This window comes from Symphodus melops, assembly GCF_947650265.1.
Source record: "Symphodus melops genome assembly, chromosome: 10".
Taxonomy (NCBI): domain Eukaryota; kingdom Metazoa; phylum Chordata; class Actinopteri; order Labriformes; family Labridae; genus Symphodus; species Symphodus melops.
The window spans coordinates 17,493,402-17,508,754 of NC_136700.1; the positions used below are offsets into that span (position 1 = coordinate 17,493,402).

The 15,353-nt window shown below is 38.3% G+C and overlaps 1 protein-coding gene across 6 annotated transcripts in view; it reads right to left on the minus strand.

Moving 5' to 3' along the window:
* Nucleotides 1-4: 4 nt before the first annotated feature.
* The window catches only part of rap1gap2a (RAP1 GTPase activating protein 2a), an 87,559-nt gene continuing 72,210 nt past the window's right edge, over nucleotides 5-15,353 (minus strand). For 4 of the 6 annotated variants that reach the window (XM_079353773.1, XM_079353775.1, XM_079353772.1 and 1 more), the window contains 21 exons: nucleotides 15,199-15,234; nucleotides 12,987-13,019; nucleotides 12,247-12,279; nucleotides 11,921-12,142; nucleotides 11,709-11,812; nucleotides 10,437-10,515; nucleotides 9,068-9,121; nucleotides 8,321-8,404; nucleotides 8,079-8,179; nucleotides 7,341-7,470; nucleotides 6,714-6,869; nucleotides 6,519-6,590; nucleotides 5,265-5,351; nucleotides 4,997-5,137; nucleotides 3,997-4,146; nucleotides 3,696-3,808; nucleotides 3,430-3,528; nucleotides 3,137-3,257; nucleotides 2,437-2,530; nucleotides 2,267-2,340; nucleotides 5-2,011 (listed from right to left, as the gene is read on the minus strand). In XM_079353773.1, the coding sequence (XP_079209899.1) occupies nucleotides 2,003-2,011; nucleotides 2,267-2,340; nucleotides 2,437-2,530; nucleotides 3,137-3,257; nucleotides 3,430-3,528; nucleotides 3,696-3,808; nucleotides 3,997-4,146; nucleotides 4,997-5,137; nucleotides 5,265-5,351; nucleotides 6,519-6,590; nucleotides 6,714-6,869; nucleotides 7,341-7,470; nucleotides 8,079-8,179; nucleotides 8,321-8,404; nucleotides 9,068-9,121; nucleotides 10,437-10,515; nucleotides 11,709-11,812; nucleotides 11,921-12,142; nucleotides 12,247-12,279; nucleotides 12,987-13,019; nucleotides 15,199-15,234 (1,992 nt within the window). In that variant the 3' untranslated portion in view covers nucleotides 5-2,002. The remainder of the gene's footprint in view (nucleotides 2,012-2,266; nucleotides 2,341-2,436; nucleotides 2,531-3,136; nucleotides 3,258-3,429; nucleotides 3,529-3,695; nucleotides 3,809-3,996; nucleotides 4,147-4,996; nucleotides 5,138-5,264; nucleotides 5,352-6,518; nucleotides 6,591-6,713; nucleotides 6,870-7,340; nucleotides 7,471-8,078; nucleotides 8,180-8,320; nucleotides 8,405-9,067; nucleotides 9,122-10,436; nucleotides 10,516-11,708; nucleotides 11,813-11,920; nucleotides 12,143-12,246; nucleotides 12,280-12,986; nucleotides 13,020-15,198; nucleotides 15,235-15,353) is intronic. The other 2 variants (XM_079353774.1, XM_079353771.1) reach the window with 1 other exon arrangement.

Below are 15,353 nucleotides of genomic sequence, written 5' to 3' on the forward strand. Positions count from 1 at the left end.
TGACTGACACAAAATACAACATTTTATTTTAGAATAAATTTTCAATGGCACAGGACATGACATATACAGAAAAAATACATATATCTGTTTTGACATCATTTAAATTAATATATATCCTTTAATTATATGACTGTTTTGATAAGTTCACTTCGCAATTACATTTTTACATGACATCAATGCAAAATAATCAAAACAAATTGAATAAATAAAGCATATTAACAGAGATAACGGTGCAAGAATTTCAGGCAATACCTGCAATAAACCTAATGACATCTGAAGATCCTGCCTTTGTATCTTATCTGCATGCTTCCTTTCTCAAGGTAAGCACCAGTCTATACTAAAAGAGCACATACCGGTACATGGTTACAGTCCAGTTAATTCTATTTACTTCTCTCATCTATCTAAGCTGCTTGTTCAAGATTTCAAATATGCCTGAATAACAAAGCAGAGTTTTTGTTGTTGTTGGACTCACCCTTCACACTCATGTTCACCATACTCTTTGCACGGCAATGGTTTTTCATTCAGTAAGACTACATAAACATTCTGACAAAAAACCAACAGGCTTGGGTGTTTGGTCACACAGACAACACAGCTTTTGCTTGAGAAGTACTCTTCTAGTTTGTGCAGCTCCAGGCTAATGTTATGGAATAGTTGATAACTGGAGCTAACCTATTGTCTTGCTGTGCTTTAATGCAATTGGTTTTGCAATATCGATTTTTAAAAGAGTTTTCTTAAACTACAGACTGTAAAAAAAACAAATCAAAGTTCACATAAAAAGTGTTTTTACTGAAAGTGTAACAAAGATTAACTCAACCTAAAGCATTGTTTTTCAAGTCATTATCTTGAGCTTGCTAGGACACTTTAGACCTCGGAGAAGTTCCTGTTTAGAAGTTTAACTGCAAACAAAGTTTCTATGGAAGTTATCAGAAGGTGGGCTGTTTACAGTGAGTGCATGAAGTCTATTCTTAGCATATGTGGGAGTTTATCTGTTACTAACAACTGTGCTGTAACCGGATCCAGTAGATTCTTAACCCCTCTCACATAATGACGGGAACAGACAGACAGACAGGGCAACCCATCAGTGGTGAAAAGGGCTTTGCAAGATTGTAAGGCGCAGCTTTGGCTAAATTAAGCTTATGACAAATTGAATTGGCAGTGTTCCCTACTCTTCCCTAAAAACACATTTTCACTGCCTAAGCACTTGAGTTCAGTAATATGAAGTAACCCTTAAATATACAGAGATGATGTTATTGATATCAAGTGAATTGCAGCAATGTTTTGATTAAAGTGCAGCAGACACAATGCAGCAGCTAGCAAAGTTACAAAAATATCTCCAAAATAAAAGAGGTTCCCTCAGTAGGCATTTTATATGCAAAGAACAAACTCAGATCCTGACAGAGTCAACTAACAAAGACTCCCAATGGTGTCTTCAAAATGGTGCTACTGTATGTCACATATCTGGGCATAAGTCCTCTGCACACTTCTTTCTCCAAAAGAGAAACTGTGGCCAAATGTATCATTCAAGTTTAAAGGCAAAAGGGATTATCCGGATGTCCAACTATTCTTAAAGATGTTCTTTCCTCAGAACATTCAGCAGTCACCTAACAGTTCTCTTGTACAATAAACTTGAGAAAGAGCTTAGGCAGATTTCTAGCTTGGCCTACATTTACAGTACTACAGCCATGCTAGCACTTTCATTTGTACAATGAACAACATGACTGAGATGCAGCTACATGTAATGAGGCAAAGTATGGACTACCTTTTGTAGCCAAAGGAAGGCTAAAAATAAAGCCACATTTCAGATGCTTTTTCTCACTATACACTCACAGTTTTGTCAGTTGTCTACATAGGGTGGGATCTCTTGCACTTAGTTATCTTTTCAGATTATCCTTGGCTTAAGGAAGCAGTCTTGTTGGCGTGGTTGGTGTGGTATTGTATTTGCAGAGCCATCAGCCTGTGCAGCCACTTTGATGCGAAAGTCTTTTTTTCCAAATCCACAAAACTACTCGGACTAAAGGAGACAGATATTAACAAAAGAGACCAGAAGAGAGTGTTATCTTACATTATGCATATATTAAGACTATTGTCCAACACCAGCTCAATTTTAAAAACATTACAGGGATCTTCAAATCATTATATGCCCGTAATAGTGAGTAAAGGTGAGACTCGTTCTTATTTTGTTTTACCTGCGACACTAATTTCAATAATTTAAAATATAAACCCTTGACATGTCTAAATGTTTGTAGCTTTTCATTACAGTACTTACAGCTGTAGATGAGTGGCTCAATTTGTCAAATCTGAACTTTAAGTTTGACCTTGGTGAAGTCTTATTTCTCCCATCTGCTCGATATGGAAACATGATGGAAAGAAAGGAAATGACTGTTAAAGAAAACAGATTTACAGTATGGTCTGAATACTCTCTGAGTGACTATGTACCTGTTGGACTAGGGCACATCATTACAGGGGTACATGATCCCTGGCAGTCAACACTGAGGCCAGGACTAAAGGACCCTATGGACTGATGGCTGACCTATACGACAGAGAGGGCAGAAATAATTATATTGTAGTTGTAGAAGACATTAAGGAGGTTCAGAGAATAAGGATGTGATAAAATAAAGTAAATCTTTTCTGTAAGCCCTTAATGCCTGAGTGTATGTGCAAACAGAGTTACATTCAAGGATGCTTAAGGAGCCATTTGGTTTGGTTGTAGGCCTACATTTTTCTGTATCTCAGCACTGTTTATTGTGTAGACTGATTCTGTCCTATGTAGTAATGTCCTGTTAAACACAGATAGTAAGATAGAAGTTGATTATAAACACAGGCAGTCAACACTCACTAAGGATGTTCTGGGTAGTTACATTTCAATCCATCAAACTTTTGATAAAACTAACAAACTCATACCGCTAGGACTCTGTTTATATATTTAAGTAGTAACAGTGCACATTAATGAACATGAAAATGTAAATATGCCAGTTTTTTGTCATGTTTGTAGCTGTGTTCTCTCCTACCATTTTCAAAGTATTTTTAGAGGACAGGCTCACTGCATTGTAAGCAGTAGCTAACGGGGAATAGAACTTTTTTTGGTCATTTCCTTCTTATTAACTTTGTTTAAAAAATCTGCTAGAATTGTACTCACTGACTCGGGTTCCTCTAGAATCTCTGTTTCTCCTGTGGCGCTGCTAAAGCTGCTGGTGCTGGATGAAGAACGAGAGATGTTTGGCCTGCCACCACTGGACTCTTTCAGCTTAACAAATGGCCTGTTGAAAAGCGAAACAGAAATGAAGAGAAAAATGAGATGCTTCACAACAGCGTCAGGAGGACAACGAGGATTGAAGTGTGGCTTTGTAATTTATAATTGTATCTCCAATCATTGTATATTAGTAACACATCTGAAATGATTTGTTTGACTTACAGTTATAAGAGTGTTACCTCTCTTTGTTGGCGCAGATCTCAGGTGAACTGGGATTGGATGATGTCTCTGACCTCACTTCTTGAGTTGGCAGGAAGACATCTGAAGGCTTCTGGTCACTGCCGACAAAAGAACACATTTGAAACAATGCCAACATGATGACTTCCTGAACTCCTGCAGCCTGTTTAAATTGACACCAAATGTGTATTCTTGGTGCACATGCTTTGACATCATTATCATACTTACCAAAATGGACATAACAAAAAAGTGAGAGCTGAATACCTACCTTCGTGTGTGTTTGTCTGATGGGCTGTCTGTGCTGGAGTGGAGACGAGGGAAGAGGCCTGAGCGCCGTTTCACTGGGCTCTTCAGGGGAGACTTGGCTGACAAGACAGGAGGCTGAAGATCATAGATTACAGATGAGGTTTATCCCTTTTCACAGAAATGCAACACATTCTTGAGTTACTAGCTAAAACTAAAACCCTGCAATGCCATAACTCACTGGGTATAACACCTTTTGTCTGCATTGTATAATATATAGGTCAATTGAATGACAACACAGGTGTCAGTAATAGCTCGTAACTCACAGTAAAAGTACTCTTTGTGCATTCAATGCTGCTCTGTGGCAGTCCTCCTCCGCTCACGCTGGCTGGGACCCCAACTCCTACCCCTGGGCTACGGTGGCGATGGGACCCAACCATGGTTTCCATGGAGTGGCTCCTAACGCGCATGGCCCTCTGGATAGAGAAGAAACATAGGAATGAGTGGATGAGGCAGAGGATCACAGAGAAAAGGAAATGATGCAGATGAGTGGAAGAAAATCGGTGAGAGGAGATAGAATAATGAAATAAAAGAATATTGAAAATGTAAATAATGGGTGACAACTATGGCTTCATGAGTTATCATTCAGTTTCATTGACACTTTTAATAATCCAACCACCAGAGGTTGCAGTTTTTCTAAACAATAACCACAAGTTGTATGATCATTATCCTGATTTGTCTTGTACATTTATACTCATGTATTGCATTATAACTACTTATCTAATTTAATTAAAATGCATGTGACACATTCTGATCTGTAAAGTTATATGTAATGTCAGTCCCTTTAATCTTTAGATCTATTGCAGAAAAAAGTAAAGAATAGAGCTTTTCTAAAAATATAAACACAAACAACATCATATTGAAAATGTTTATTAATTATGCAGTGATTTTTTGTTGAATTTCATAGTAACGCACACAGGTAATATGCAGTGACTGCCAGGACAACAATGATAACAGCGCCCCCTTGGAATGCTTGCAGAATGAGCAAAGTAGCTGTGCAAAATGCCTGTGAAGAGCAAGAGAGCCAATTTGTTACTATAGTTCCACATTCATCTTCCACAGAGACACATATATGAAAATATTGTTGGACAAACATTAGCCTTCATTGTGTGGCAGGAGTGTGAAAAGAATTTTTTTTTTTTTTAGCGATTTTTAGTGTACATAGCATAAAAATCCTCACTCCCCTTGTATCTTAATGATGGGGATTAAATAAAAATCAAAGGAGAGAACAGTTAACATATGACTTCTGTTTCTTTTCATGATCACCTTGAAGGACTCCAGCAGACCTCCATGTCCCCCATTCTCCAACTTTTCCTCCTCTCCCGCTTGGCCCAGACCCAGGGCCGACTGGCTCTGTCTGTGAAGTTCATCGTGTAGGTTGTCCAGAAGCGCAGCTCGTGTTCTCCCCTGGAATTATTTTACAAACTGGCTGAGCGAACACCTGACTATACTGATAACAGCAGTGATTATTGGCTGAAATTTTTATGAAGATTTGCTGTGTTGTTCGGGGTGTTGTTGTGCAAATGTGTTTTACCTCTAGTTTGGCGAATTTATCAGATTTATAGCAAGCATTTTCAGCATTGATCAGCTTGGTCAGGAGGAAGTTTCGAAATTCAGGACCCTGGAAAAAGAAAGACGAGAAGAAGGGTTTGAATTGGTAAGGTCCTTTACCTGTTTTTTTAACAATGAGCATGGTCTTGTTACCTGCTCTTTTGTTAATGTTAACAGACAAACAGTAAGGTCCTTTACCTGCTTTTGTAAAGTGTCTTGAGATAACGCCTGTTATGAATTGACGCTATATAAATAAAGATTGATTGATTGATTGATTGATTGAATTGGATGGTGAGTTAAAAAGGTATGGATGGGGCAAGGATGGTGTAAGAAAAAGGTGACCTTTATATGCACTATAAAGATTACATTATTGAAGTACGTTAAGTTTCACTTTTTGAAAGTCCAGTTTTCCGTTTATAATGATCTGATGATACCTTATTCTACTTGAAATAATTTTTCTACAACAACTTCAGGTGCTCAAAGAGGTACCCAAAGGATTTCATAAAATTTAGTGAAGGTATAAAAAGTTAATAAAAAGGTAACAGGGTTCCAGTCTACATTTCAGCCATATCACACAGGCTAATTTGTTTGATTATGTGGCTCTACACAACAAGAACCTGCAACTTGACTGGAGCTGTAACTTTGCCAAGCCTTGTATGTTCCAATGATACTGTATACTACCTATTGTACAATACTTTGTATATTTACATGTTTCTGTTTGTGAACATTTATCATTTCTTTGTTGGAAACTGTTGTTTCTAACACTCCTTCCTTCCACACTTAAGTGCAGTAGCTCAATTTGTAGAGACTCGGGTTGGAACTTGATGGTTGTTCAAATCAAAGTACAGAGCAAAGTATGAAAATTGGTGTGGTTGCTGAAGAGGTGCCAGTTTACTTCTCCAGTACCTAGTGCTTGGGACTGCAGCCCCCTCAACATCACATCTATCCATTAATGCATATCCATAGATTCTGTTTGTGCAGGATTTCAGATCTATGTGTGTGTATGTCAGATATACTGTATGTGTGTGAAAAGCACATGTGTGTAAAACCTGATTTCCCCTCTGGGATTAAAAAAGTACATATATCAAATTAAAATAAAAACATCCTTAATGTCAACTTGCATTGTAAGAAAAAACATCCAATAGACAAGTTTAGTATTTGCAATCTCCGGAATCCCAAATCACAGACCCAAGTCTTTTCAATTATGTTTCCTATTAGTCCCAACTCTGTCTCTCACCTTCCTAAAAACAGCTGGGTTGGGAAGTGGAGGTCCAAAAGGAGGTACATCCTCTCTTGCTGCAACAGACACCTGTTGACATTATCCAGAAAAAAGTCACACAACATGAGTGTGTTTGATTTTAACATAAACAGTATTTGCAGAGGATTCTAAAGCAGGAGTCATTACATTTGATCACACAGGCTCTCTTTGTACCTTGTATGTTGTGTTTTCTGTGCAGGGGTTCTCAACCTGTACCAGCACATAAGCATGAAGGAAATTGGAGGCAATCATGTCTGGAACGAATGGTGTGGGCTCTTCCTGAAAGACTGCTGCCACAATGTCGTTTCCTATGTGCCTTTTTCTCTGGAGCTAAATGAAGCAGAAGAGAAGAGATTGATATGTTCGTTCTGGGGTTGTGGCTTTCTACTTCAGAGGGGCCTTTGAAACAAGGACACATTTAATAGCTTTTCTGTCTCGTAGACCAGTGGTTCTTAACTGGTAGGTCGTGCAGCCATTTCAGGTGGGTCAAAGATGTGGATGAAAAAAACAGTGTACATGATTCTTTCCCTCTGTTCTTTTCTGTTCTGTAACACGTTTTGTTCTGTCTTATGTAAAAACTGGGCTATTGTTCATTAAATAAACTTGATTGGGTAAAGAACGTCTGTAATGTGAGTCTCGATTTATCATGAAGGAGTGGGTGGTGAGTCCTTAGACCAGACCAGCTGAGAACCACTGACATAGGCTATTGAGTCTGAAAGGCATTTTTGAAATGGTTTCAAATCAAATACTGTGTTTTCTTTGGAGACAAAACAATACAATAACAACAAGCCATTATTGTACCTGCTGGACATCTCCCTCAGTAAAAGGTAGCTTGGTTGACACATGAAACATAATCTCTCTCTGCCTGAAGACAGTGTAGACAGATTCAGAGCCTGTCTGTCCATGAGATACATCCAGTCCACCACGAAACCTGTCAGAATATTACAGCACATGCATCATGTTGTATTTGGATTACATAAAGCTTTCAGACATAAAATACCATTTGAAGGTCCTTAATTTTCCATCAAAAATTGTGTTCAACAAGCAACAGAAATCAATTAATCAATCATCATTTGTATTGTGCCAATCCTTAAGAAGTGTTATCTCGAGATGCTTTACAAAAGAGAATATTAGCTAATATGCAGGATCGATATCTCCTTTGTATTCCGAGTGTTTCTGTTGTCCAAACATTCTTGCCGCTGAGGTGGAGGCAGGAGCAGGCCGTACATGAATGAGAACATCGGAAGTTGTGGGGATAACACAGTCTGTACTGTATATAAAGCTATATCAATTTGTCTACACAGGACCTCTTAAACTAAGCAGCAATTATCATTCATTGCTAAAAATGAAACAGCTGGTCAAATAGCATCAAGCTAAAAGTAATTAATTCTTGCAATTTTTTACTGCACTTTTGTAGCGTCATTAATTTGTCTCTTGTGGATAATTTTTCCAATCCCTATGTAGAGCAAATTTGCAGAATCTTGTCTCCACTCGTTTTTTTTCCTTCCTTTTCACTGGTATTTTTAGTCCTGAACTAACCCTTTAAAGTCATGCAGTTCAATGTTGTCACCCAGGAAACTGAGAAACTCCTTAAAGGCTGGTGTCTCCTCATTGTTCCCAAACAACTCTTCCTCCGATGTCTAAAAGGAAAAAACAGCAATGGTTATTCGACAGAAAACATGGCAAAACAAACCAGATGTACAACAATGTACAGTATATTAAAAAAGATTATGTATATGTTAGGTAAACTGGAGTCAATTGATATAAACATAATCACTTACCTGTCCAAATTTCTGGTAGATGACTCCGAATTTGAAGGTGTTGTTCACTTCGTGTTCATCATAAGCTACTATCAGCTGGGATCCCTGCAGATAAACAAAAACAAGTATTTTTAACTTACCCCGCTTGAAACATGCCTGCTCGTTTTGCTGTGTTAATTGCTTTCCTTTTTGTCTTGCATGTTCTAGGACAGGTTTTATAGGCCCATGTTACATAAGTGGACATGCGACACACTGCAAGGCCTTCAGGGAGGGCACTGATCTTGCAGACTGAGACACAGATGGTGATTTTTCCTTTCCTGAGGCACAGGCTGGAAGCATGCTCCATAACACTTTTACACAGAGCTCACAGGGGGAGATGCAGGTCTGTCATAGCCTTTTAGGAAATTGTTGCCATTTTTTACAATTCATTACTTATTAATATGTAATTAAAAAAGGCAGATGTTAGAAAGGTAGAGGGCTTATGCATATAATGTGCAAATGTTGTGTACTGTTTTACTGATTTATGGATGGGGAAGGGGTGGATGGGGATGGAAAGTAATGAGGTTGTTTATAAATACCTCAGGCCTAAAGGGCAGGCTATATTTATTGGACATGGATGAGTAGAACATTAACAAAGTTACTAATAAAGGTAACTTTAAATTTGTGTGTCGATGTTAATGACAGTAACACTTGCATTTTCAACCCTTAATGCCACTTTAAGTGGTAGAAGCAGTCCAAAACAAGAGATAGGAAATTACTACTACTTACTCTTGGGTACAGTACTGGGTTGAACTTCAGCCCTGTGGCATCGTCACAAAAAAGCTGAAAGAAAAAAAAATTAAGCTTAACAAATTAATCATATGGAAGACATTTTATAGCAAGAAATCCAGGCACTTGTATCCCATGGATTTAAAAACCATGTTTACATATCAATACAATTGTCATTGCATGTTTGTCTCCCAACAGCCAGCAGAGGGCCAACAACCACGTGTACTGACTTGATTTGGTGGACCAGTGGTGGAAGTATCTTGACATGTTTGCTGTTCAATGCAATTCTTAAAAACACATCTTGATATAACAAAGTTTAACCCAGCAAACTTCTTAAAAGATCTTTTCTCACTTCACAGTGAGAAAACACATGCTCTGTTATTTATCACTGAACATTGTTTTACAACCTCCTCACTTACAACAGTGAGCCAGATAAAACCATCAAATCTCTCAATAAGTCAGTCAAAATATTAGACCTCAAACCACAGCATTTAATCTATGGCAATATCATAATTTATCATTACATTTTAGTCATGTAATGGATTTTAATCATTCATGGTTTTAAAGCTTAGAAAATGGGGCTTACCCCTGCACCATTAAATTATTGTATCCGGCCAAATCACAACAACAGGTTATACACTTAGGGATACTATAATGTCCGAGACGTAGAACCTAATTTTGTCAAACGGCGGTGTCTGTTGGAGGAACACATTTCTGGAACAAATTACCAGCACATACTGTATGAGGAGAGACAGAGGCAACTACTTCACCTTTGAAACAAACTCCAACTTTGACTAAAACAAACCAGTCATTCACTCAGGCATAGCTGTACCTCCGTTGATGCCTGTTCCTTGAGGTTTCTGTCTTACCCTGCTATTATCAATAGTTTTTATGTGGGTTTGTTATTTGGAATGTGACAAAATGCCAATTTTTGTTTGAAAAGACATTTGAGTCCCTTTGTTTGCTGTATTGTGGACTGTCCTGTAATTTGTAAAAATGTCAAATAGGAAAATGTGCTGTAGGTTTTTGTACTGGCTTTAGGACTATGGATGAAATCAGGATTATTTGTCTAGATCCATGCTTTTTTTGTACTTGTACTTGTTTGTAAACAATATAGGAGTATTGTGTTGCTTTGGACAAAAAAACATCTGCTAAATGAACATTAAGAAATGTAATTCCAGCATGTTTGATCAATGTGCACTGAACATATCCAATACATTATTTTGATAAATTCTACCATTAAATAAATATATGTGAAGCTGCATAAAAGAAACCCCTCACTGTCCAACTTTGTCTGTGGTTAGGTTAGCAGATTGTTGTACATTCAGAGAAAAAACCTTGTGCGCTTGTACTTGCATCTGTGTCTTACCTTGGCAATCTGGGGGACACTGGGCAGCTGACTGATGCCTGCCAAAGATATCCTGTCATGGACTGTTTTGATCCTTGACCTGAAAAAGAACAAGAAAAGGTTAACATTCTGTCGATTACACTTTTTAACTTTTGATTTTGAGAGACCAGTTACTTTTAATGCAATAAGATGAAGGAAGGAAATGGTGACAAATGGAAACAAAACTAGGATTGCAAAAAATAACGTGTGATATTTACAGTATTATATGACATCACTATCAACTGTTAAAGATATTTGCAATCACCTGACTACTGTCCTCACTGCAGTGCCTATATTTGGCAGACCTACTCTATTGTTTTCTCACCTTTGCAGTAGGTAAGAATGCCACCAACTGTGATAGCTGGATTTTCTTTCTGATTGTCCCAACATTTTGGGCAGTTCATGTTCCCAATAGAATTGATCCATCTGGTCCATGGCCATGAATGAAAATGAGGTTTATGGCTAAATATATCAACAAAAGTCAAAAGGTTAGCACCAATGGCTTTGGTTTGTGCACCCTTAGGGAATGGATCCACAAACAATAATACCACTAATACCACCATGAATTGCGCATATTTAGCACATTTTCCTCAAAAGAATTTGCACTGATAAAGTGTCGGTGCTTACATGCAGTTGCCCTGCTCTGAGCAGTTTGCTCTTGTTTTGCGTCTGAATGTGGAGAAAAGCTGTCACCTTTGTGTACATTTGCTCTGCATGAAGCTGTATTAATGAAGCTAATTTACATACATGCAAATGAAACAGCATCTGCTGGGCAGTTCAGTGTGAGTGTAATCTGCACATATTCCACCTTTTGATCCAAACATCAATGCTAATGCCTGACCAGTTAGGTCGAGCCTGTATTGTGAGCGCAGTTCCCGTGGGGGATGCAGGAGAAGGTACAATCGTGCTTGACTCGGAACAGGCAACTGGACCTAGTGTGAGTGTGCCCTTAGCCGTGATATTGTAATTGACTTGAAACACCTTGGTATTGAACCAAAAATGAATAAATAGATGTTTGCCCAAAACTGCCAATGACAAGTGGGAAAAACAGTTAAAAAACACGACATCAAAAAACAAAGAAAAATAGAGCTCTAACACGCTTAAGATTGTCATAGCCTGAACACATCAGAAATATGAGCCATTCAAGAAAGGGAAAAACCCGATATAAAGTGATGTTATGTCGATATTTTATTGATATGTTAAGATGTACTTTACAGGTTGCAACATGAAAAACAAACTTATTTGTAGTTTTACCTGAGCATGATGCGTAGGAACTCCTGTCCCTCTGCCTCCTCGTGTTTTAAGGACATGATGAGGTTGCCTATGCTGCTGCCAGTGCAGTAAAAGTTCATGTGTTCCTAGATGTATAGATGTAGAAAAATGTGAGAGTAAGAATGTAGTTTAAACAACAACAAAAAAAATAAAAATTCATTGCTAAACTGACAATAATACACAGGCTCACAAACCTTGCCAAGAAAATGTTTTCGGTATGCACGAGCTGTACCGTTACACTCGAGGCGGTAGCTGTGTCCCTCACCAGGACTCATGCCTTCTCCTTCATCCTCCTCTCCACAGAAACTGGATTCTGAGGAGGAGGGGCTCCCTGCTGGTGCTTCCACATCTTCTATCCAGTAACCCCCAAATTGAGGCAGGATAACCTGGGGGTATGGACCACCTTTCTCCAAAACCTTTATAACAAAAGCCCAGGGATGGAGGGAGACTAGGTAAATACAAATAATAATAATGTATGCATATATGTCAAGAGTGTATTATATTAGGACAAATAACTCACGTCTTCTATTCTTGGGTAGGGAATATAGTCATCCTGTAAAATAGAGTACATACAGAATTTTAAAGTTACTACTTTAAATGTAGGAAATCTTCATTCACTGTCAACATAATGATAGTGAACAAGTTAAAGTTGTAAGCACAGCCACAAACACAGTCAAAGAATGGAAACACAACTTTTTTTGTGGCATATGGAGAATCGGGCAATGATGCAACAGCCTGATATGCAGAGTCATCAGCAAAAATCAATGAGGACGTGTCACTCCATGATGATGTCAGAACTGCTTTCATTCATTAGCCCCTGAGGTTCAAGCTGCAGGACTCTATGATTAAGCAGTCTGCTAGCATAGCGTAGCTCTGGTGTATGACCTCTAAATACTGCTGAGCCTGTCTGTGGCTTAGAGACCACACTGCTAAAAAAACAGCAAGTCACTCATATTGTACAACAGCAAGATTCAGGATTCTGACAGTTTAGAAAAAAGTGAATAGACATTTGGAGTTTGTTCAATGTATAATCGATCAGATCAGGAAGCAATTGATTTTGTACAAAGCCCTGCAAAAATGGAAAAGCATTAACAGGAGTGTTAAGAATGAAAAAAAAAGATGAGACAAGATGCAAAGTCATGGAAAATCAGAATGCATTATTAAGTGGTGAAGGAGAGAATGCAGAGAAATGAGGACTAAATAACAACAACAATAACAACTTATGAGTTGTGTACTGGTGTATCTGAATTCTTGTCACACCTTCCATTTTTTGGTCTCTTCCGCCTTAGGAACCTTTTTAGTGTCCGTATGCAGCATGAGGACGGAAAAGCACAAAGGTAAAAAAAAAGAAGCTATTTTCATTTGTGTATTCAAAAACTGTTCTTGACATTCTCTTTCTCAGGCCGCATTGTCTCTGTTGGCAGGTGACAAATAAATGAGTCATGCTCAATCACTTTCCTCAACACATACACACAAATATAGTGTACAGGGATACATTCCCACAGGTAACAACAGTTTATCCTTCTCTCTCTTTGGATCCAGCTACCACACATGCACAAATTCCTTTCCTCATTTGCCACAATCTTTTCTTTAGGACACAGCAGCCTGACAAAGACTGATGTTTTCTAAATCTGCTGCGTTTTTGATATACAGTATAGAGATATAAAAATCCAGTTGGCCAATTAGGGTTCAGGACCATAAACAAAATTTATAACCATGAGCATGTGAGGAAACAAATTAATTAGAAATTTCTGAACACAGAACCTTAATATAATTACTAAATCACATGGAAAAACAGTCTGTACAAATACAAACATATGAACCCCAATAAACACACACACAGTCTGCAGGCAATGGTGTGTATCAGTCTAAGTGCAAATTGATTGAGCAGCTGTTATATTCAGGTGATAACTGAGACCCAGACAAAAATGAAGAGAACAAAAAAGAAGAAGGAAGGAGGGGTGGAGGGGTGATGTAAGAAGAGGGAGGAAAAAGGAGGGAAAATAAGACATTGGTCAACAAGGCGACCATCATCAACACCATCAAAAATATAGCATTGTAGCACACTTTGAACACTGAGAAGGATTTATACTGTACGTGGCAGAGCTACAGACAGCAAGCCAATGTTTATGAAGACACATGTGCACAGTTACACTCTTTATGTTTTTCATTAACTGGTGATCGTCTGTTTGACTTTCAAAAGAATTTAATTAAGCTTGTCTGGGAGCTTCTTTTCCCACCTGTGTATTGCCCTCCACACATAACCATTTTTCTAAAGACATGAATCTATCTAAAAACAAACTTATGGGGGCGGTATTTTGGACTTCTTTAGAACCACATAATTAAACGTTTATTGCTTCAGGAGGAAGATACTATATGTGGGATTGAATCAAGTTAAAATAAAATTGATCAATGTTTGGAAGTTTTTTTTTTTTTTTATATATATACTTTATTAATCCCGCGAGGGGAAATTCGTTTTTTTCACTCTGCATTAATGGAGAGGTCTCAGAGTGAGGGGGCTGCCCACAGCGAGCACTCCAGAGCAGTTTTTGGGGTTCGGTGCCTTGCTCAGGGGCACCTCTGCAGTGCTCAGGAAATGGACTGGCACCTCTCCAGCTACCAGACCAGTTTCCGGACTTGGTCCGTGCCGGGACTTGAGCCGGCGACCCTCCGGTTCCCAACCCAAGTCCCTACAGACTGAGCTACTGCCGCCCCAAATCTTTCGTTCTCATTTGCAAAGGTATTGCTTGTCATACAAGTTGACTCATTCTCATTGAAAAATGATGACTTAAAATGAGAGACAATGAAATCAAGGAGACAAAAAAGAAGATTTTTTCTGATAGTTTCATGTGCTGTATCCACAGGCTGTTGCATTATACTGAATATGCTCGGAATTTATTTTTCTTAACTTCTCATATTAAAAATATGTCCAATGACTATACCAAAGCTCCTTACTTCAAACAATTTTGAAAGTAACTGTCAACCATGAACCCGTTTTCTCCAAAAAGAACTACAAATATTGCTCTCACCTCCTCTTTCTACCTCTTTGGCCACTTTCTGCTATATTTTCTTCATTTCCTAAGATTTTTCCTCAAAACCCTCTTACATATCAATTGGTCCCCCTCAAGACTCAAAGCCCCAGGCCCCTATAGGGATCAAAGAAGTTTCATAGAGAGAGAGACAGGGAGAGAGGGAGAGACTTGAAAAATAAATCATTGAAGTTAGTAGATTCATTATGGAAAAAAATAGTTATTCCAGTCCAGAACTTTCCAGTGCTATTGTTCTGTTCTATGTCCCCAGCATATCTTTTATCCAATCTGAACAACAGACTCATCTAGGCACTAGATCTACAATGATTGAATCACCAGAGAGGGAGGATGGAGATACAGAGATGTTCAAAAAAGGATGAGATACAAAGATTAATGAAGAAAAGAACTGGATTCACAGAAATGATTAAAAAAAACAACCATACCTGCATCCTCTCCAGCATATCAAAGAACTCTGCAGACTGAAACAGACAAAACAGGTCATCATAAAAAACATAGTCAAAATTCAAAACACTTTTAAGCTAAGAATTTTAGTGCACCATTGTCACCAACTCGGAGATCGTCCTCAAACTGGCTCTAC